The 20,014-nt window shown below is 39.6% G+C and overlaps 1 protein-coding gene across 1 annotated transcript in view; it reads left to right on the top strand.

Annotated features, from left to right (window-relative positions):
- The first annotated feature begins 327 nt into the window (after positions 1–327).
- Positions 328–20,014, top strand: part of LOC132863563 (uncharacterized) — a 34,507-nt gene continuing 14,820 nt past the window's right edge. The window contains exons 1-4 of the mRNA XM_060896437.1: positions 328–686; positions 3,076–3,166; positions 9,589–9,947; positions 16,883–19,985. Coding sequence (XP_060752420.1) covers positions 568–686; positions 3,076–3,166; positions 9,589–9,947; positions 16,883–19,985 — 3,672 coding nt within the window. The 5' untranslated portion in view covers positions 328–567. The remainder of the gene's footprint in view (positions 687–3,075; positions 3,167–9,588; positions 9,948–16,882; positions 19,986–20,014) is intronic.

Consider the following 20,014-nt stretch of genomic DNA (forward strand, 5'->3'; position numbering starts at 1 on the left):
CTAATAAAGACTTTAGAAATGCATTTTCTCCACTATATAATGTTCTATAATGTGTCTTTAAATACAAAGGGTATTTAAACCCATAAACTATTTCAGCTTAAAGTTTTACTCCACAAAAAATGCACATTAGGTTAAAGCTAAATCAGAAATTTTAGTGCTATAATGCTTAAGTAAAATTAATGGGATAAAAAAAAACCCAACAACAACTGAACCTTTTCTTAACGTTGTGTGGAGTTACTTTGTAGCTGACTCCTCCCTCACTTCCTCTAAAAGTCTACGGCTACGTCCTGAACAGCATACTAGCTTACTAAATAGTATGTCTAGAGTGTAGGTATAGTGTTAGTTACTGTACTACTTTACGTGTAGTACTCTAGTATGCGCTTCAGGACGCAGCCTCTGTCTGGATGCAACACCACGCCGACACAGTGGAAGCAAGTCCAGCTAATGAAAACGCCCGTAGACCGCGTTTTGAGAGCGTTTAAACATGGGACTGAAGTTTTAAAGTAGTACTTTTCATTGTGTTTATATTTATTATACTCACGTGTCGCTGGGTTCTTTGGACTAGAAATGGCCGGATTGAAAAGACAGCGGTCGTGGCATGAAGACTTCCCGAGGAACTTTTTGAGATTGTTTTCAAAAAATAAACCAGGAGAACAAGACAAAACAGAGCCGGAGTGTGAACATAGGTGAGCTCTTTTAACTTAGCAAAGGCTTCTAAAGTGATTAACTGTGGGGAAGAACTGTTTTTGTTTGTGTGACAGCCCTACAACGTGTGTGTGTGTGTGTGTGTGTGTGTGTGTATATATATATATATATATATATATATATATATATATATATATATATATATATATATATATATGTATTTATGTATGTGTGTGAATAGGTGTGTCTGGTGTGAATAGGTGTGTCTGGTGTGAATAGGTGTGACTTCCCTCCTGCATCAGTTTGTACATTGTTAATTACTTTACTTAATTAATTAAGTGCTTTACAGTGTCCACATTAACACTAAACATTCCTACACTAAGAGCAATCACATGAGAGGAAGCTGTACAAGAGCCACAATACAAAGCGTTTTGGGGCTAGAGCAGGTACATGAGCAGGGGAAAGTGCTCTGTCTGCTGGGTAACTCAATACTGTGTCTCACACTGAAGGGTGGGTCAGTTAGCATTGTCACTGCTTGTATTGCATCCTTTAACACTCACTCCTGTGTCTGCCCGATGGAGATCACAAGGAACCTGACACTCACATTTCCATTTCACATTACATTTATTTATATCTTAGACGATTTTGTCTAAATTGACTTCTAAAGTTTTAGCATTTAGTCCAGTTTAGTTGCTAAAGTAGTCAGAAGTAATGGAAGTTTCTCTAGACAGATGTTTCAAAGTACTTCAGCTTTTATTTAGATATTAATTATTTAAGTATTAATAAAAAGATTCTTTTATTAAGAATTTAATGCTCAGAGTATTATATATGTATATAAAATTAAATCATTCATCCCCCCCAACAATTTTACATTTTAATTTGTATTGGGATAAGCTAAAATTGCCCCTGTACATTTTTAAGGTATTATAATTGTTTACTGTTTGGTTGATGACCGTTATAAACTCCATATCTTTAATGAACAATTTACTAACAACATGAACTCAGTTGACAACATTAATTTGCTCTTTTTGTCTTTTACTGCAAGTTTACTTCTTGATACTTGGCCATCCTAATTTCTATTTGAATTCCTGAAATAAAAAGTATGTAGGAAGTACATAAGTATACACTCTGTAAATTAAACTAACTACCCACCTAAATGAACAAATCACCTCATCAACCTTTCCCTGGTGTCCACCAAATCACATCTTTTGTGGCAGATTGCCAAAATAGCGGAGATAAGCAAGCAGTTAACAAGCTAATGTTATTGGACAAAAATATGTACAAAGTAAATTAGGCCTGGAAAGTGACACGTGTGTAAGCTGATATTAAATGATTTCTTGTAACCTTCAGTAAATCCACATAAATACAATAACATTATTGGGTCTATATGAAATGTTGTGATAAAAGTTACATTGAAAAATTCACTGACTAGCACCCGCCATAAATCAGTTGACTAAAATCAAGACCCATAAATGTTGCATATATCAAAGACACGTTAGATTTTTTTGGGGCTTTGTTCCTTTAAAATATGGGGCTATACAGGAAGGCACTCCGAACTGAGACTCTTCAAAAAGATCTTCAGTTCCTCATAGAGCAACTTTTTCCCCCTGACTCTGTGTTGTGGCATTTCTCAAATCCACACAAGTCATTGCTCTGTACATAACATGAAAGTGCAGAGAATTTGTGTTCCTGTGGCCCCTAAGCTATTTTGCATTATTCATGCAATTTTATTGTTCAAATCTCTTCAGCTTGTTCTGTGGTTTAAAGTTGTTGTTTTTTTTTTTTTTTACACTTACATAAATAGGAGTTAAAAATTATTCACTTGCTCATTTATTCATTCGTCTGTTTTATTGTTTGCTTCTTCATTGGTTTGTTTTCTTTTGCTTCTCCTGGTTGGAGATTGTTGTTCAAAAGAGTGAGAAGGTCAGTAATGTGACTTCTGTATCCCCCGTGATAGATTCTGACTCTTCCTGGGGGATCCCCAGCTGATCCAATATCAACTAGTAGCAGGTTCTGGACTCACCCGTGAGATCACAGCCTAAGTTTTGACTTAAGGTCAACACTAAATGCACTCATACGGTGACCAGATTGTACAAAATAATGATCCTGATACCCTGTACTCCTGCACTCCTCCTGTGAGGCTGAGGAGACCCTGTGGTCCCCTGTTATTTTTAAAAGTTTCACAGTTAATCTGTCCAAAGACACTTCTCTAGATTTCCATGCAACACCAAAGATTCATGTAAACCACACTACTCCAAGACTGTCCAGTGCATTCAAACATCTCTACTGTGGTTACCAGGTATATCTGGTCAACGCCCTTAGTGACTATTCCAACTATTCATGGCTTTGCCCGTATTTCAAATGCTGTAGTTCTGTCATTTGTATGATTTTTCTCATTGCTATATGTCTTCTCTCCCTTTGGCATTGCAGTGAGATACTTGAAGATGATAGCACTACCAGCCAGTCATATGACTCAAGTCTGTCACCTGAACCTTTCCTAAGTACATCACCTGGAGCACAGGTAAAGTATGACAAAGTCTCTTGTATTATGAGTTGTTTTGATGGAATGAAGACTGTATGATAAAGAGATGTGTGTGAGTACATCTACAAACAGTTCCTTCACAAAGTGTATTCTTTTTCAGCTTTTTCTAGTACAGCTATCTCTTTATAATCTTTCTCAGAATGCTTTACTGTTAATGAGGTGGGCATGTCTAACTGTCAGAGCACACTCCCACTCCAAAATCAGTTGGCCACTAGAGATTTAAAGTGAACATGTTCTACAACCTGCCGTCCCCTATAAAAATGTCTGAAGCAAAGATTGCAAAAGGAAAAATGCTACAGTTCATCCCGAAAGAATTGAGTGCTTCATTTTCCCACATTTTATGTTACAGCCTTATTTCAAAATGGATGAAATTTATTATTTTCCTCAAAGTTTTACAAACAATATCCAATAAAAACAATGTGAAAGAAGTTTGTTTGAAAATGCAAATTTATTATAAATAAAAAAACAGGAAAAAAAAAATCACGTACATAATTCTTCAAAGCCTTATGCTCAATGCTTTGTTAAGGCACCTTTGGCAGTAATTACGGCCTCAAGTCTTTTTGTGTATGATTCTACAAGCTTGGCACACTTATTTTTGGGCAATTTCTCCCATTCTTCTTTGTGGGACCTCTCAAGCTCCATCAGCAGGACCTCTCAAGCTCCATCAGGTCAAGTGCACAACCATTTTCAGATCTCTCCAGAGATGTTCAGTTGGGTTCTTGGCTCTGGCTGGGTCACTCAAGGACACTCCTTAGTTATCTTGGCTGTGTGCTTAGGGTCTTTGTCCTGTTGGAAGATGAACCCCAGTCTGAGGTCCGGAGCGCTCTGGAGCAGGTTTTCATCAAAAATGTCTCTGTACATTGCTGCAATCATATTTACCTCGATCCTGACTTGTCTCCCATTTCCTGCTGCTGAAGAACATCCCCACAGCATGCTGCTGCCATCATCATTCTTTACTGTAGGGATGGTATCGTCCAAGTGAACAGTTATGAACTATTCAGTCCAAAGAGTTGAATCTTTGTTTCATCAGACCAGAGAATTTTGTTTCTCATGGTCTGGGAGGCCTTCATGTGACTTTTTGGCAAAATGGGCCATCATGTGCCTCTTACTGAGGAGTGGCTTCCGTCTGGCCACTCTATCATACAGGCCTGATTGGTGGAGTGCTGCAGAGATTGGTTGTTCTTCCGGGAGGTTCTCGTTTCTCCACAGAGAAATGCTTGAGCTCTGTCAGAGTGACCATCGGGTTCTTGGACACCTCCTTGACTAAAGTTCTTCTACCCTGATCGCTCAGTTGGGCCAGGCGTCCCACTCTAGGAACAGTTCTGGTGGTTCAAACCTTCTTCTATTTACAGATGATGGAGGCCACTATGCTCATTGGGACCTTCAATGATGCAGAGATTTTTCTGTACCCTTCCCCAGATCTGTGCCTCGATACACTACTGTCTCAGAGGTCTGCAGACAATTCCTTGGCCTTCATGGCTTGGTTTGTGTTCTGACATGCACTGTTAACTGTGGGACCTTATATAGACAGGTGTGTGCCTTTCCAGATTTATCACAGGTAGACTCCAATCAAGTTGTAGAAACATCTCAAGGATGATAGGATGCACCTGAGCTCACTTTTGAGTGTCATGGCAAACTACGAGACTGAATACTTATGTACATGTGTTTTATTTATTTATTCATTTATTCATTTATTTATTTATTTATTTTTAATAAATTTGCAAAGATTTTAAACAAACTTCTTTAACCTTGTTATCATAGGGTATTGTTTGTAGAATTTTGAGGAATATAATGAATTTAATCCATTTTGGAATGAGGCTGTAACATAACAAAATGTAGAAAAAAGTGAAGCGTGATGCACTGTATATAAGGCAAAAAACAAAAAAAGCAAAATTAAAGTAAATTTTTTGAACAACAAATTTTTAAACAGTTTTATTCAATTATTAAATAATAATTGCATTTGAAAAATATTTTGTACAATTAAATCATTAATATTTGGCTTACAGAGTTCATTTTATTTTAAACCTTCGGCACCAGATGAACCTCTTGCAATGTTTTGGTATCACTTTTTCTAAATTCATGCGTGCTTTGAGTCAGTTACAGTATGCTCCTTTGTGCTCAGTTTGCTTCTTCCCCTGGTATTAATTTATTTTAGTTTAGTTGATCTTATTCAGTTAAAACAATGTGTAAAACTAACCAGGACAATCATATGTACTTTTTGAACATCCCATTCCAGTGATTGTCCCATCTTTGCTGCTATAACAGCCTCTATTGTTTCAGGAACGTTTTTCACTTGGTTTTGGGACATGGCTGTGGGGATTCGTGCTCATTCATCCACAAAAGCATTAGTGAGGTTATTTAGTGATGTTTGGTGAGGAGTAGGGCTGGGCAATAAAACGATAACGATATGTATCACGATAGACACGTGATCGATATCAATAAAAAATGTTAGATTAAACGTTCGATTTTTTATTATGTTAAGTTTATTATAAATTTTTTTTTTTATGTTTTATTTTATTTATTATGTTAGTTTTTTATTCTTCGTCAGAAGAAAACAGAGGTGGCGAAGCAAGTTTGGTTGCATTAACAAAGGCACTCGCTCTCTGGTAACCTAGCAACGTAGGGAGTGACACACTAACAGCCAGTCATGTATCAGTATCATGTTTGGTTGCGCCATATCGTTGTCTCGTGCTGGTCTGCTGGATTCCTCTTCAGTAACCGGCGACTGATAAGCAGAAAATGAGCACCGCAGCGAGCGAGGAAATTGTAAATAAAAGAGGAAAAGTCAGCTCGCCAGTATGGCAGTTTTTTGGATATTATAAGTCTGACCATAGTCAGACCAATGTCGTCTGCAAATTATGCAAGAACGTTGTCCCGCTATTTTATTACACTTTATTAAACATTTCTTACATTTTTTTTTTCGTTTTGCACCTTAAATGTTAAGAGATAATTAAGTTTTCATTGTGACTTTAGACTTATGTTTACATTTTAATTATTTGATATTTCCATGGTTGTTCACATTTCTGTCTTAATAACTGAGGGGATTATGATCAGAGGAAGGTTACGTTTAAAATAAAAATGTTTGAATGTAAATTTTTTTTTCTCCTGGTCCTTATTTTAAATGGGTCATAAAAAATAGCAATAATTATCGATATCGACCGATATGAAACACTGATATTGTGATACAGTTTTCAGCCATATCGCCCAGCCCTATTGAGGAGGCCTGCATGTAGTCAGTGTTTCAGTTCCTTCTCAAGGTGTTCAGTTAGGTGGAGGTCAGGGTTCTGTGCAGGACACTCAATTTTTTACGCAACACCTTTGATAAATCTGTTTTACAGTTCCGCTTGAATTCTTTTAAATTTTCATGTGTTCTAAATTTGTGTGCAAATGATTACATAAAATACAGCTCCGGGGCATCTTAAAAGCTTGGCATGCATTCCTTTTAAATCCTAGTGTTCATCTGTGGGTTAGACCGTTCATTTCTAAGAGCAAACACTTGCAAATTAAGTAACAAGTAACTCCTGTTGCTTTTGCCTCTATGACCTATCTGCAAGTCCATAATTAGAAAAATTAATTGTACAGTTCTAAAACTGATCTTATGTTAGGGTTTGTGTGTATGAATGAGGTTGGGTAGGGATAGAAAGTTAATGGCTTGAATGTTAATGGCTTGAATGTATGGCTTGAAGGTGCAATGTGCCTGGAAAATTTGCCACATAGATGTGTTTGTTGAGCTTTAATTCATCACCCAGATACAAGATTTCACAGATCACTGGTTAGACCTGACTACTAGCAGCTGCTTAAGTCTTTTCTTTATACTTCAGCTTTTCAGTTAGACACGACAAATAAACATTAACTCTTAGCAGTAAATAATAAACTACAGCCTGCATTAAGTCTTGTTCCATTTCTTACCCAATTTGACTTTGTTTTTTCTGATGATTAACTTGGTATGGATTTCACACTCTATCCCAGGGTGACTTACATCTGAGACAGGATCTAATCCTGAGCAGCTGCCAGCTTTGCTTAACAGCTCAGTGGTGGTTTTCTGACAGTACTGGGATTTGAGCTCACAATGTTACGATCGTCTGCTCAGAGCTGTATCCACAGTGTCACCACAGCAGGCAGCGAAATTGAGGTCTTGTACTTGGTTTTCGGAGTTGTTTTTTAAACACCATTCCTCTCGGTACAGACAGCTTGCTATGTGGGCCAGCATCAGCCAAGTTAAGCCTGTGTCTGATTTTCCTCCACGGGTGTTGTGTCAGCAGTACAAACAGCCTGTGAATGCGCTCATCAGCGCTAAGGCCACTGTGAAACTTGCTCTCCTTCCTCTTCAGCTTCCTGACGAGCTTCCTGCAGCACTCAATGTTGAAACGGGAGTGGCGCAGCTCGCACATGACATCGTTTTGTTGTTGTCGTGGGTTGGATCGTCATCGTGGGTTGTTGTTCAGGTGCTATGTGGATTAGGTGTAGATATGATCGTGAGCAAATATGTGTAATAATGCTGTGTAAAGACTCAAACAATGCCCCCATTTTTGTTCCTTATGTTCTCGTACATGACCTCATACTGCTGTCTTACGTTTTTAATGACTGGGATATTTTATTGAATAGGAACTAGGGCCTCTCTACTGTAGACCTATTCTGTGTGCTCACAGGGAAACAGCTGCCTGAAGTGCCCAAAATATGCTAAGCTTCAAATCTCATCGGATTAGAAAGTGTTTTGCTTGTTGTTGGAATTCTCCTGAGACATGAACTAGCATGAAATGAGGAAGGCTAAGCAATAATTTACATTCCCTTGGCATGTATATTTTTTATAATCATCTAAAAATAAACATTATTTTTCATTCCTCTGAGTAGCATAGTGCTGAATCTAAGTTGGAGCTGTATTATTAATTGTATTCTAAATGTCTACACAATGCTGATAAAATTGCATATTTTTTTTTTGCTGTTAGAAAATGAGACCAGTTTAAATTATGCCAGAACTTTTACCAACTTTTGGGCATCCCAATATAAAAAATCAGAGTGGCTGCCAAGAGACCTATGATAACCTTCAATGAGTTGTAGGAACATCAAGAATATCTGGGTATTACCAGTTGTTCTCTGAATGTAAAAATGTTTTCACACACAAAAAAGCCCCCATCCAAGCCCGTTTTAAGAATGTGTTAGAGTCTGATTAGACCAAGGTTGAGCATAATTCTGAAAGATATGTTTGGTGTAGAGACAATATAGCTGCTTCTCTCCAGCTGGGACTAAGGCAAGATGGAAGGAATCATGGAAAGCTCCAAAAACCAATCTGTTTATACATAAATCCTGTAGGTGTGTGTTAGAAAAGGGGTGTCCAATATTATCTGCAAAGGGCCGGTGTGGGTGCAGGTTTTCAGACCAATTTGGCATAAGACACTCCTGAGTCTACTGGTAGCCAAGCTCGAGTGATTAAACACGTGGAATCAGGCGTGGCTCTTGCTTGATTGGATTGAAAACCTGTTTCCTCACCTGCCTTTTTCTGATAGCATTGCACACCCCTGGTGTTATAGTTAGACTGTCTATTGTCTTCCAGCACGATAACAACCCAGAGGAGCACAAATTCAAGCGTTATTATGATCAGCATTATGGAATGGCCCAGCTCTAAATCCTATTGAGAGGGGTATACAAACTTACAGATGAATTTATTATAAAAACTCTCCTCCAAATCACACACAAATGAGAAAAATAAATCCATATTTGTTTTTCAAAACCACACGAAAGCTGGAGAAGCTCAGACACAATTTATCTTGGTTTCATTATTTACATCACAAAAACCTGTAGTTTTAACTGGGGTGTGTAGACTTTTTATATCTACTGTATATGAACACATAGTTAGTCTTTGGTACCTGAATTCATTGGGTAATGTTTTTTCTAGAAGCTCAACCAGATCAGGTGGTTTTGTTCAAGTAAAGGAAGTGGTCTTAAATTTGACCTCAGTAGTCTGTTAAAAGCTACTGGACTTTGTTTAACAGCTATATGCGGCGTAAAACATCGGCACCAAAGATGACCGTTCTTAATGAATCATGGATTATTCAAATATTTTTTCAGAATGCTACCAATGTAGCTATTGATTGAAATCATGGCAAACTCATTCTAAAACCCTCTCTGCTGTATGGACCTGAAAGAGTTAACATTGCAGTGGGCAGGACTGGTGGGTGAGGGGAAGGAAGGGGGAGGGGGGGAGGGTGAACATGCTGCTGTCTCAGTTCCATTTGCAGTATAGAAGCAGTGGAGGCTGGAACAGTGCAGCCCGAGAGAGCCAATGAGGTGCTTTCAGCGATCACCGCTAATCACACTACCGGCTAAATGCTAGACCCAGAAAATCTAATACGGCTGCATTTTCCTTTTTTTCTTACTCTCTCTGTTTCTCTCGCAACATTAAGGCACTGGAGCACCCGGAACAGGACGGTGCACTGGAGGGAGACGGTGTGTGTGATCACGAGGGCAGTGTTCAGGGGGATGCAGAGAGTGACCCTCCTACCATTACCCCCCCTGCCTCTGAGCCCTGTTCTCCACTGCCCCCTGTAGACAGCTTCTTCAGGCGCTTGGGCAGCCTGTTTCTTTTCACTCGAGTTCAGCCCGGAGAGGAGGACACACAGCATGCAGTAAAGAAAGATGCAGAGACAAATGTGGAAGAAGAAGAGCACACACGGTCACTGAGGCTTCACGAGGTGTCTCTGTGTACTGCAGATCCAGAGGTTAAAGCCACAATTCAAGCTGAGCAAGATGTTCAAGACACACAGTGAGTATGACCTTATACATGGCTGCATGCCTGTGATGTGTGTGACTGATGGAGAGAGAGAGAAGAAGCAAGAGATGAAGTTTCTCCAAAGCACTGTAACACTCTTAAGGTTTTCTTATGGTTACTGTTAATTGTTCAAAAAAAGCTGATTGTTCTTTTTCTGGCAGCTGTACTGAGTTTGTTATTAAGTTGTGTACCTAACATTGGGGTAAGAGGAAAGGTACAGACCTCTCAAATAGAATTATGGTATTAAGGAAGCACTTTTTAGTAGTTGTAGATTAACACTCTGTCCTCGCCTTGGTTAATCTACTGTTGCAAATATCAAGGTGTAAGAGATTGTGAGAAGTGTGAGAAGTCTCAACAGGTATCTGCAGTGGACAAATTGCTACCTTTCATAACATTTTTGTGCAACCGTAGATGAAAAAGCCTGAAGAACGTAGCCACGAAAAGCGTCTTAAAGGAACGATAGCTGGTTAGATTCGTCACAGTTATTGCTAAAATAAACAATACACAATTGCACAGAAATACAGTAGTGGTCAGATGAGACATGAGAAAAATTGTAGCTGCACACATACTGGTATTGTGTAAGCTGTGTCAAGCGGTAGCTAATGCTGCTATAGCATACATATTCTGCACAGCATAGCAAACAGAAAAGTACTTGTCTCTCCTCACTCACTCAAAACACCCCATTAGCCAGTTAGTTGGTTAAAGTTAATTTGGATGTTATATGAACCCTTATTTCTTTAGTTAACAGTGGAGTAAGTTGGCTGACTATAATTTCAGTAGCCACCTAATTTATGATTGAGCAACTAAAATATCTTGCCTATTAAGTGGAAAAAAATAAACCAGCCAACTTAAATAGAATTTCTAGAGATGAAAGGTGGCAATGCGAGAGTTTGGGAAAAAAAATCTACTTTATAATATAATGCTGCTGAGAGGTTTTGAATTATTTTGGCATTACTATTACATTGTCTCACAGTCAGTAATGTGTTAGCAGTGTTGATTCAGACAGGAAATTTGTTTACTCATACATCATACACCAGGTTAGTTACAGGCTCAGTCTCAGCAAGGGTGCCATGTTGTAAGTTTTTTATCTAGATAGGTTGAAATTCTCATTCATATTTTGCGCCACGTTATGTACAAATGTATTCACTGTATAGGAGAAATAAAACCTTGGCCTTGCAGTTCCAATCCTTTGGCAGGATTCGTGATTCAAACATTACCATGCTCCATCGGAAGACATCCATCTACGCAGTGACTGATAGGAAACAGAGCCTTTAGGAGTGAGAAAGATCTTTGGAGCATAAAAACACCAAACAGGAGTGAGAGACTGAAAGAGTCCTGAATTATATTATAAGAGGAAAAAATGATTCAGGAATGATGGCATTTTAATGTTTGTCTGGCTGAACAGGTAAGGGGTTTACTTACTGATGAATGAATTAATGACGATGGTCAGATGACTTAGGAGTTTGACGTTTGAGTTACAAGATTACTTGTGATTGACAAATAAGTCACAGGATCTGACTTGCAGCCGAATGGTCAGATAGAAGTTCAAGGGATGAACAAAGGGCATATTCATTAACACGGGAATGTATCCGACGATTGATATATTGGCAAATCACTCAAGTATTTCGTTTTCTACTGGTTTTCATTAGAAAATATTGCAGGTGAGTACAAACAGAAAATAATTTCAGGAGTGGCCAAGATTGGTCACTTCCTTCCGGGATAGAAAAGGAGTGGGGATTAACAGTTCTGTGCATATCTGTAGTTTGTATCATAACCCATTAGAGGTTTAGCTGACAAAGTCATGATAATAGACCAGTGATAACAGGAAGCGAGTTTCTCTGTAATTTTGTATTTCAAACTATTACTAGGTGATGGTGAGTGATTGAAACCCTTTGCTTACATGACCTGTGATTTTTAACCATCTGGCTCAGTTTAGCTAGCTTGTTAACCCCGTCTTGTTCATCTGAACAATTTCTGACAGACAAAAGAACATGAAGCACAGATTAGAAAGAAACATTATCTATCATGTAGTATTGAATAAAACTTCACTGAAACAAAGGTCATGCAGGCCCCTGAGTCTGATTAAAGGAAGAAATAAAGATGATTTCACATCCTTGCTGTGCTTTTGGACAACCAATAAACTCTCAGGACTAATCTGGTTTCTGTGAACAAATCTTGATCATGGTCCTGATTCTTGACCTGAGTCTGTGAAGAACATTTGGCTGTGGAAGGCACTTCACCTAGAGTCACATTCCATTCCAGTAGCTAATACCTGTAAACAATAAGCATGGAGGATCTAAAATCCCAAACACTATTAGCATCAAAGCGATTTGAGCTGTGCGAGATGGATCACAGACCTAACTAGAAACATAGGGCACTGCAGGCCTCCACGCTTTAGTGAGTATGTAAATGTGCATATATGCGTGTCTTTTATCCAAGAACATTCCCCATGTCATGTGATAACATCTGTTTGATGTGCGATGATGTCATGTTCCTGGCAGTACGAACACTTTACAGAACTGCTTTTCATTTGTGAAGCACAGACAAGACTGAAAGGTATACAAACACACCCAGACAGGGAGAAAATAAACCAAATGGGAAACGAGTAGGGTGGTTGGCTCACATGTCTCAGTTATGCCCTTAAGAAGAGAGGAAGAAGACAACGACAGCATGTTTACATGTTGCAGGAGCTGCTTACAGTCTTATCCCATGCTGAAGCCACTACACTGTAAACACAGCTGTGCACTTGTTTATTTCACACCTCACTAATATGGGATATGTTTCTTTTTACAGACAAAATAAGACAATTAGTCTATACAGTAATTACATTGGATTTAAAAAGTCTACACACCCTATTAAAGTAGCAGGTTTTTGTGATTGTAAAAAAAAATGAAAGCAAGATCAAAGATATCAGCTTGTGTAGATTTTATATAAGTATTATAGCAGCCAACAAAATGGTGAATAATAGAGAAATAAATTAAAATATCCTGCACACCTTTTAACTACAGGGCACTTGGCTGCTCAGAATTGACCAATCCCATTCAAACTCAGATTTAAAAGTAATTATCACACCCCTGTCATCAGCTAAGTGATTCTGATTACAAAGTGACATTACAAAGAACAGGACGTTCCTCCAAAACTGACGAAAGTACAAGACGAAAACTTAACAGGGAGGTTGCGTCAATATCTTTCAAGAAAATAAATTGACAAAACAAATATCCAGTCACCAGAAAAAACATGTGACAATGTGTTCTGGTCTATTTTATCACCCACTGAATCCCATACCTACATGGTGAAGTATGGTGGTGGAAGCATCATACTATGGAACGGCTTCTTTTGGCTGCAGTCATACACTTGCACAATAACAACCCAAAGCACAAATTCAAGTATACAAATAAATGACTTGTGATGACGATGATGATGATGATGATGATTAGCATTTTGGAACAGCTAAATCCTTTTGACACTCATGGAACGATTTTAAAAGGACACAAGATCTGCCTGCAAGCTGAAGCATTTATTGCTAGGAATAGAACATTGCCAAATCAACATGTGCTTAATTGTTAGACTTTTAACCAAAAGACTATATTTACTTTATTAAAGTAATGTACTAATGAAAATACTTTAAAAAGGCATTTCACTCTACCTTCTTTTATTTTTATAAGGTCTCTTAGCATGTAAGGTCATCAGATTAATCACATAATGCTGTCTGTAAAGATTACAGCTCTGACAGTAATCTACTTGATGAAAATGAATTCTCTACATTAATCTCATCCAGCATCCAGTTATTAAATAAGGCAGTCTTTACTTCCTGCTGTGTACACACTTTTGAGCAGTTCTCTCTCTTTTGCATCCTTGTTGTGAGATTTCAAGACAGTAAATGTACAGTAGGTGTCATGGGAATGGTGCACATGTACACTTGAATCTGTCTCTTGGTAGAAATCTCTCGCACCCAGAGGAAAACAAACTTAAGCAAGGGCCTCAAGCAAGTGCTCATTACCCAGAAGTCCCTCATGGGATGTGAATATGACTCAGGAATAATCTGATAGCAATGCTGAAATAATCATCACAGAGAAACATTTGTTCTTATCAGTATTCTCGCTCGGTGTTTGTGAGCATGATTTGGTGATCTATCTTTAGACACAGCATCATTTAATCATGCTTGGAGAAGCCTGAATGCCTCCATTTTCTTGTACATGCTCAGATTACGTCAAGTGCTCTGCAAGAAAAACTCACATCCTTGACTGTTCTCTGGTGAGTTCTTCAGGGAGAGGCATCTGAGCCAAATGGTGTGTGAGAACACAAAGACTTCTCAGAACTCCTGAGTGTTACACAAGGTGCGCTCTGAGTGTATGATTGTGTGAATATGCCTGAGTGTTTGGTCCCTGACAGTAGAAACAAAGGAAGAGAAAGGAAAAGAGCCTTGAGTCCGAGTGAAGAAAGTGAGAGTGGGAGTGAAGTTGAAGCTGATTTCTGCTCTGCTACTGAAATAGGCCAAAGAGAGCTTCTATTCATAGTTACGCAATTAACTATAGAAACCTGACTTAATGTACATTCTGAAAAAGATGACGATAGCAAACCAGGAGGAGGTCTTTTTACCTGAATCACCGATGTCGGTGAATGTCTGAAGTGTGTGGCGTTGTATCCAAAAATCTCCTGCGGCATAAGAGCGGAAAATAATTAGATTTGATTGTGAGAGCAAAGTGATTCAGACTAAAATTACAGAGATAGAATTACTTTGACTGAGGTAGAAGTGCTTCTGAGTGCAGAGCCACGCACCAATAAAGAGAAGAGGCAGCACTGCATAGCAAGCAGGCCGCTCCAGCGAAGAATCTTATCCATAACAGTTTGTGCACATTACATGGACAAGACTGGTTGAACAGCGCAAATTGTGGACTATTAAATGAGTGCCCTGTAGAATGTGGGTTTTGGAGCTAAACCTTTGGGTGAAAGTCAGTTTTGTCTGAACTGATAGTATATGTTTATATAAGCTTTTGCCTTGTCTGCAGATTGGTTTGTCACAATGAGCAAGGCAGGCCATCTGCTTCAGTTCTGTGTCTGGACACTTGTCTCCTTTTATACTGCAATGTCAGTTTACTGTTCTATATATACCTTAAAAAAAAAAATTAACCTATTCATAACTTAATTGTTTTTTTTTATCTTTGTGAGAACAACAAGTGACCATTTAAACTGGTGGGCTATTTAAACAAGGTTTTGTAGGTTTAGGTCTAGGTATAGCATTAATTATGTCAGTGGAAAGTCTTCACAAGGATAGTGCATGTGTGTGTTTGTGTGTGCTGGCATGTGTGCACGCATGGTAGTGTAGTTACCCATGGCGGCATACCAGTTCCTCTATACAGATGAATGGACAGGCACAGGACCACAGATAAACCTTGTGTGGAATTTGAAACTCCCTGTCTCTCTCTCTCCCCCTGTCTGAGTATTGATGACTCATGGTATGGTGATGAGGATAAAATTATGGCCCATATGCTGCTTATGTTCCATATGGTCTATAACCCCCACTGGTGCCTTGAGGTAGAAGGTTTTTGGCTTAATGACAGAAACAAGAGAAAATCTGTGCCTAAAAAATAGAACTGACTTCTAAATGGAGCTGCACTCTCATTATCTCACTGTCGTTTTAGCTTCTATCTCATCAATTTCAGGAGAAAAAGACTGTAAAGCATTGTAGCTTATAAAACTTTAAAATATGATGTTTTTTGTTGTTGTTGTTTTTTTTTTTTTTAAAAACTAAAATTAGTTTTTATAAAAATGTACAGTTTTTTTTTGCTAGTTAGCATGAATCCAGGATGAGTTTTGCTCAGACCCGACTGTGGGCTTCAGGCACAGTCGAGAAAGCCTCAATGCACGGCTTGCTAGGAATAGTCTGAAGAGTGACAGTGTGCCAGCTCTGTTCTGTTCTGTTCTGCTCCGCTCTCTCTCTTTCTTTCTTTCTTTCTTTCTTTCTCATACATACACACGCATTCTCTTTCCTGCATGAAATGATGTGTATTTTTAGCACCTCTCTTCTGAGCTTTATTATTACTGGTGTTGTTATTATTTTAAAGTACTGAGATTTTGAGTTCAAATTAGTATTGTCTTTTATAATAAAAACACCAGTGTCTTTCATTTATGAACGTGCTTAGACTACTTTCTAGCAATTTTACTGTCACCGTGTGTCGTTTGCAATTCTATGACAGAATGCATATCTTGCTCTATTTGAAAGTCAGCTGTATAATTATTTTAAAATAGATAGAGAATAAGGTGTTAATATGCAGCAGCATGATCCTTTAGTGAGGTTCTTTTATACCGGTGAACCAGTCACTCAGAAATCAAGGACTTTAAGCTTTTAGAAAAGCTTTTTTAGCTTTTCAGACTTGTGTAGGACGATCAGTAAATATTTTCACGTCGATGAGTTATAAAAACGTCCTCATAAAAATAAAACCTTTAATCTTGTTAAGGAGCAGTGTTAAGCCTGTGAGGTAAAGCTGTATTTGGAGTGCCTCAGCACCATGCCCCTGGGAAGAATGGGGTTTTGTTTAGCAGCTGGTTATAAATGATTAATGAAAATTGTTCTAGAACTGCTGTTTGAGTAGGTGCTTTTACACATCAGTTGTTGGACATGCCGTGGAGAACCTGCTAAGAACAGCGGTTGTGTATGGACTTGGTGTCAACACCAAATGAGTCATACTGGGTGTTCTGATGCTGCTTTCCTCAGCTATGATTCTAAATTTGTTTTATACTTGTTTAATGACCAGTAGACTGAATTTATTAATGTTACAACTCTTGGTGCTTTTAACTATGACTTCCATATATCCTTATTTCACAGTTAACCAAACCAGTCCACACCTTTTGTCAATATCATAAAACCAATGATTGCACCTTGGTCAGATTTGTGTAGTCTTAACTGTTGTCCTTGCCTTTTTTCACAGGCTGCAGGAGGAGGCTTTGGCTGAAGAGGATGGAAATACAGTAAGAGAAAGCTCGTCTGCTACTGTGGAAGAAGAGAACACGGAACCAGAAGAAGTGCAGGAACGGCGCCGTGCTCTGGCATGCCCCCCGGTGGTGACACATGTGACATACCGTGGCCTTAGGAAGATCAGGAAGATGCAGAGGAACCAGGAAGTTCGACTCCACTCCCCAATCTCAGAGGGAGAGGAGGGGCATTACGAGGTTGATGTGGGTCTGTCTGCTTCAGAAGAAACAGAGCAGAATGAGGCAAAAACAGGCAGCCATGTCGTAACTTCCTCCCCAGAGATCCATTCAGGACAGCCTAACCCGAAAACATTCTTATCTTCAAATAGTGTTTGCTCTGATCATCAAAAATATGCTTCAGTGGGTGCTTCCACTGTAACCTTCAACACTTGCAGTACAGCAAAGACAGATGAAATGCACAGTGCCATGAGCTCAAGTGCCTTACCGACAAATACCAAGGCTGATATAAATTATTTAGAATTTAATCCAATGGTAACAGGTCAGATGCTGTGTGCTGATGAAAATAGTCTCTGTAGGTCTACTGTTTTAGAGTCAGTTATTGATGGGGAAGCTAATAACTCGGAGCCATCAGAGTCTGAATCTTTACCTCTGACAATGGAATCAGACCTTGAGGCATGTCTACAGTCAGAGTCTCACTATACTGATGAGCTAATGCTTCATTTTTTAGCTGAAACCCCAGATACACCCCAAATACAGCCGCCCAACACTAATACTGCCACAAACTTAAACACTCATTTTGCTAAAATTAACACTGCCTCCAACATGCACACAAACTTCAGTGGTTTGAAAATCACTCCTGATTTCTGCCCAGATAGCCAGCTGTCTAGTTCTGGCCTAGAAGGTTGGGACCATAAAGAAACTCAAGCCCCTAAGTTCTCATCTGTAGCAGAAATATCAGGACATGCTGCCTGGCAGGCAGAGTTCATCCTAGACGATGAAGACACACAGCAGCTTGGTGGAGATAGAGAGATACTACAAGTGGAGTCCAAAAAGATAGTAGAAACCATTCTCACAAATGCTCTGGCTGCCCTGGAGAGGATTGACATTTCTGAACGTGAAAATGAGGCTCTATCAAGAGATGAGTTTATTGAAAGTATGGAGAATCTAATTTTTATGGATGCAAAGGAGAGCATGGATGGAGCGGCCAGCTTGGGACAGACATTAAGAGAACATTTACCTGTTCATGGTGATGGAAATCCTCACTCAACTATCTCAGATGGGACTTTAAGCAGCAGGATGCAGGCAGATGGGAGTCGGTCCACTCCCTCCTCAGGCTACGAGTCCATTGCTGGTTCAGACACAGACATCCGGAACAGCGGGTCTATTAGTGCTGATATTACCTCCGCTTGTGGACTATTCAGCATGCAGGAACTCAAAGAGGAAGCAGTGAACGGATGTTGCCCACATGAGCTGGAGCTGTGCATAGAAAGGAATTCTGCCTCTCAAAATCATAGACAGGACTCTCTGCATCACAATGTTTTACTGCTTGGGGTAAATCCTGTAGAGATGGGAGAACCTGCCAAAACTGAGACAAACAATGAACAATTACCAAAATATGTTCTTAGTGATAGCAATATAACATCTGTACAGCCAGCCGCATTTGGCGGTTTATGTGAGGCAAACAAAGGGCGGGCACAGGGTGTTGTGGGCGAGTGCATTTGTTTTTTACAGAAAATGAATGACACAGGGCTTCAGTATTCAGCCAAAGACAATCCAGAAAGCAATAATCATGGTCATGCATTGCACTTGAACTCAGGTGATGTATCTACAATCATTAATGCTGTGGAATCAAGCCAGATTGAGAGTATTAGAAAAAGCTTATCTCAAGTTAACCCAGACTCCATACAGCTAGCTGAAAATATTGTAGTTCCATTAAAAGATTCCCCTAAAAAAGATGACAAACCAAATCTGTTAGTTGTCCAAAGCCATGCATTTGACATCATCTCAGAACCTCATCTGATCAGCTGTGAGAGGTCTATATTGGCTGCTCAGGATATACAAAGCATAGATACACAAGGGTCATCAACCTGTGCAGGCACAGGGGAGCTACGCTTAGTCCCAGATGTTGGATCTTTAGCTTATGAGGTTGAACAGGGACTGGACAGTGAGCTCCAGGTGGAAAGGAAGGTCTCTGCTGGTGTACAACCTCTTTGGTTGCCCAGTTCGGACACATCAGTTGATTCCGGCGATGATCCTGAGTGTTTCCGAGCAGTTAAAGTCACTGTTAATGATGACCAGAGCCAGGAAGATGATACACTAAATTCAGATTCAATAGGGTTGAGCCTGGACGGAGCAGCTGGCAAGCTGGCAGCCTTATCTGTCTCATCTAGACCTCACTTGGATCTCCCTGGCACCTTTGCCATCATCAGTGAGGAGGAGGAGAATGATACAGTGTTTGTGAATGACACAGGGCCTCTACTGAGTCCAAGTACACGGCGGGTTAAGATATACCCCTTTTCACTTTCCCCAATATACGAGGAAGACAGTGGAAGAGACGATGCCTCACGGGATGATGGGCTGCATGTGCCCCCAGCCACAGAGGAAGAGCAGCGAAGTGAGGAACATCAAGCTTCTTCCATCCTTTCGCTTTTGCAGTCTGTCAGTGAGAGGCTGCAATCATCCACCTTTAGCAGCTCTGAGACAGAGCAGGATATGGAAGACAGGCCAGATGAACCAGAGTACCCACAGTGTTTTGCCAGACCCCTTTGGGATCGCTATGATGTTAATGATGATGATGCCATTGATGGAGAGTCGGGCTTGCTGCTACACCAACAGCTCACTTGGACAACTTTCCTCAGAACACAAGCTCCAAACGATGAGTGTTCTCCTCCCAACCTTAGTCCACAACAGAAAACCATTGACTCACAGGAAGGAGATGTGGGGGGAAAGCATTGCGAAACGCCTCTGACCAGTGCTTTAAAGACCTCACATACTCCGTTTTATCAGTATTTGAAATCCAATGTTGTGCCATCACTTGCCACAGAGACACTAGAGAGTAAAGCTTTTCCTAATAGCGAAAGTTCAACTGCTAATTCTGTGGTAAGAATGTTGTACAAGTTTTAGTGTTT

Source organism: Tachysurus vachellii, chromosome 20 (assembly GCF_030014155.1).
Source record: "Tachysurus vachellii isolate PV-2020 chromosome 20, HZAU_Pvac_v1, whole genome shotgun sequence".
NCBI classification, from domain to species: Eukaryota; Metazoa; Chordata; class Actinopteri; order Siluriformes; family Bagridae; genus Tachysurus; species Tachysurus vachellii.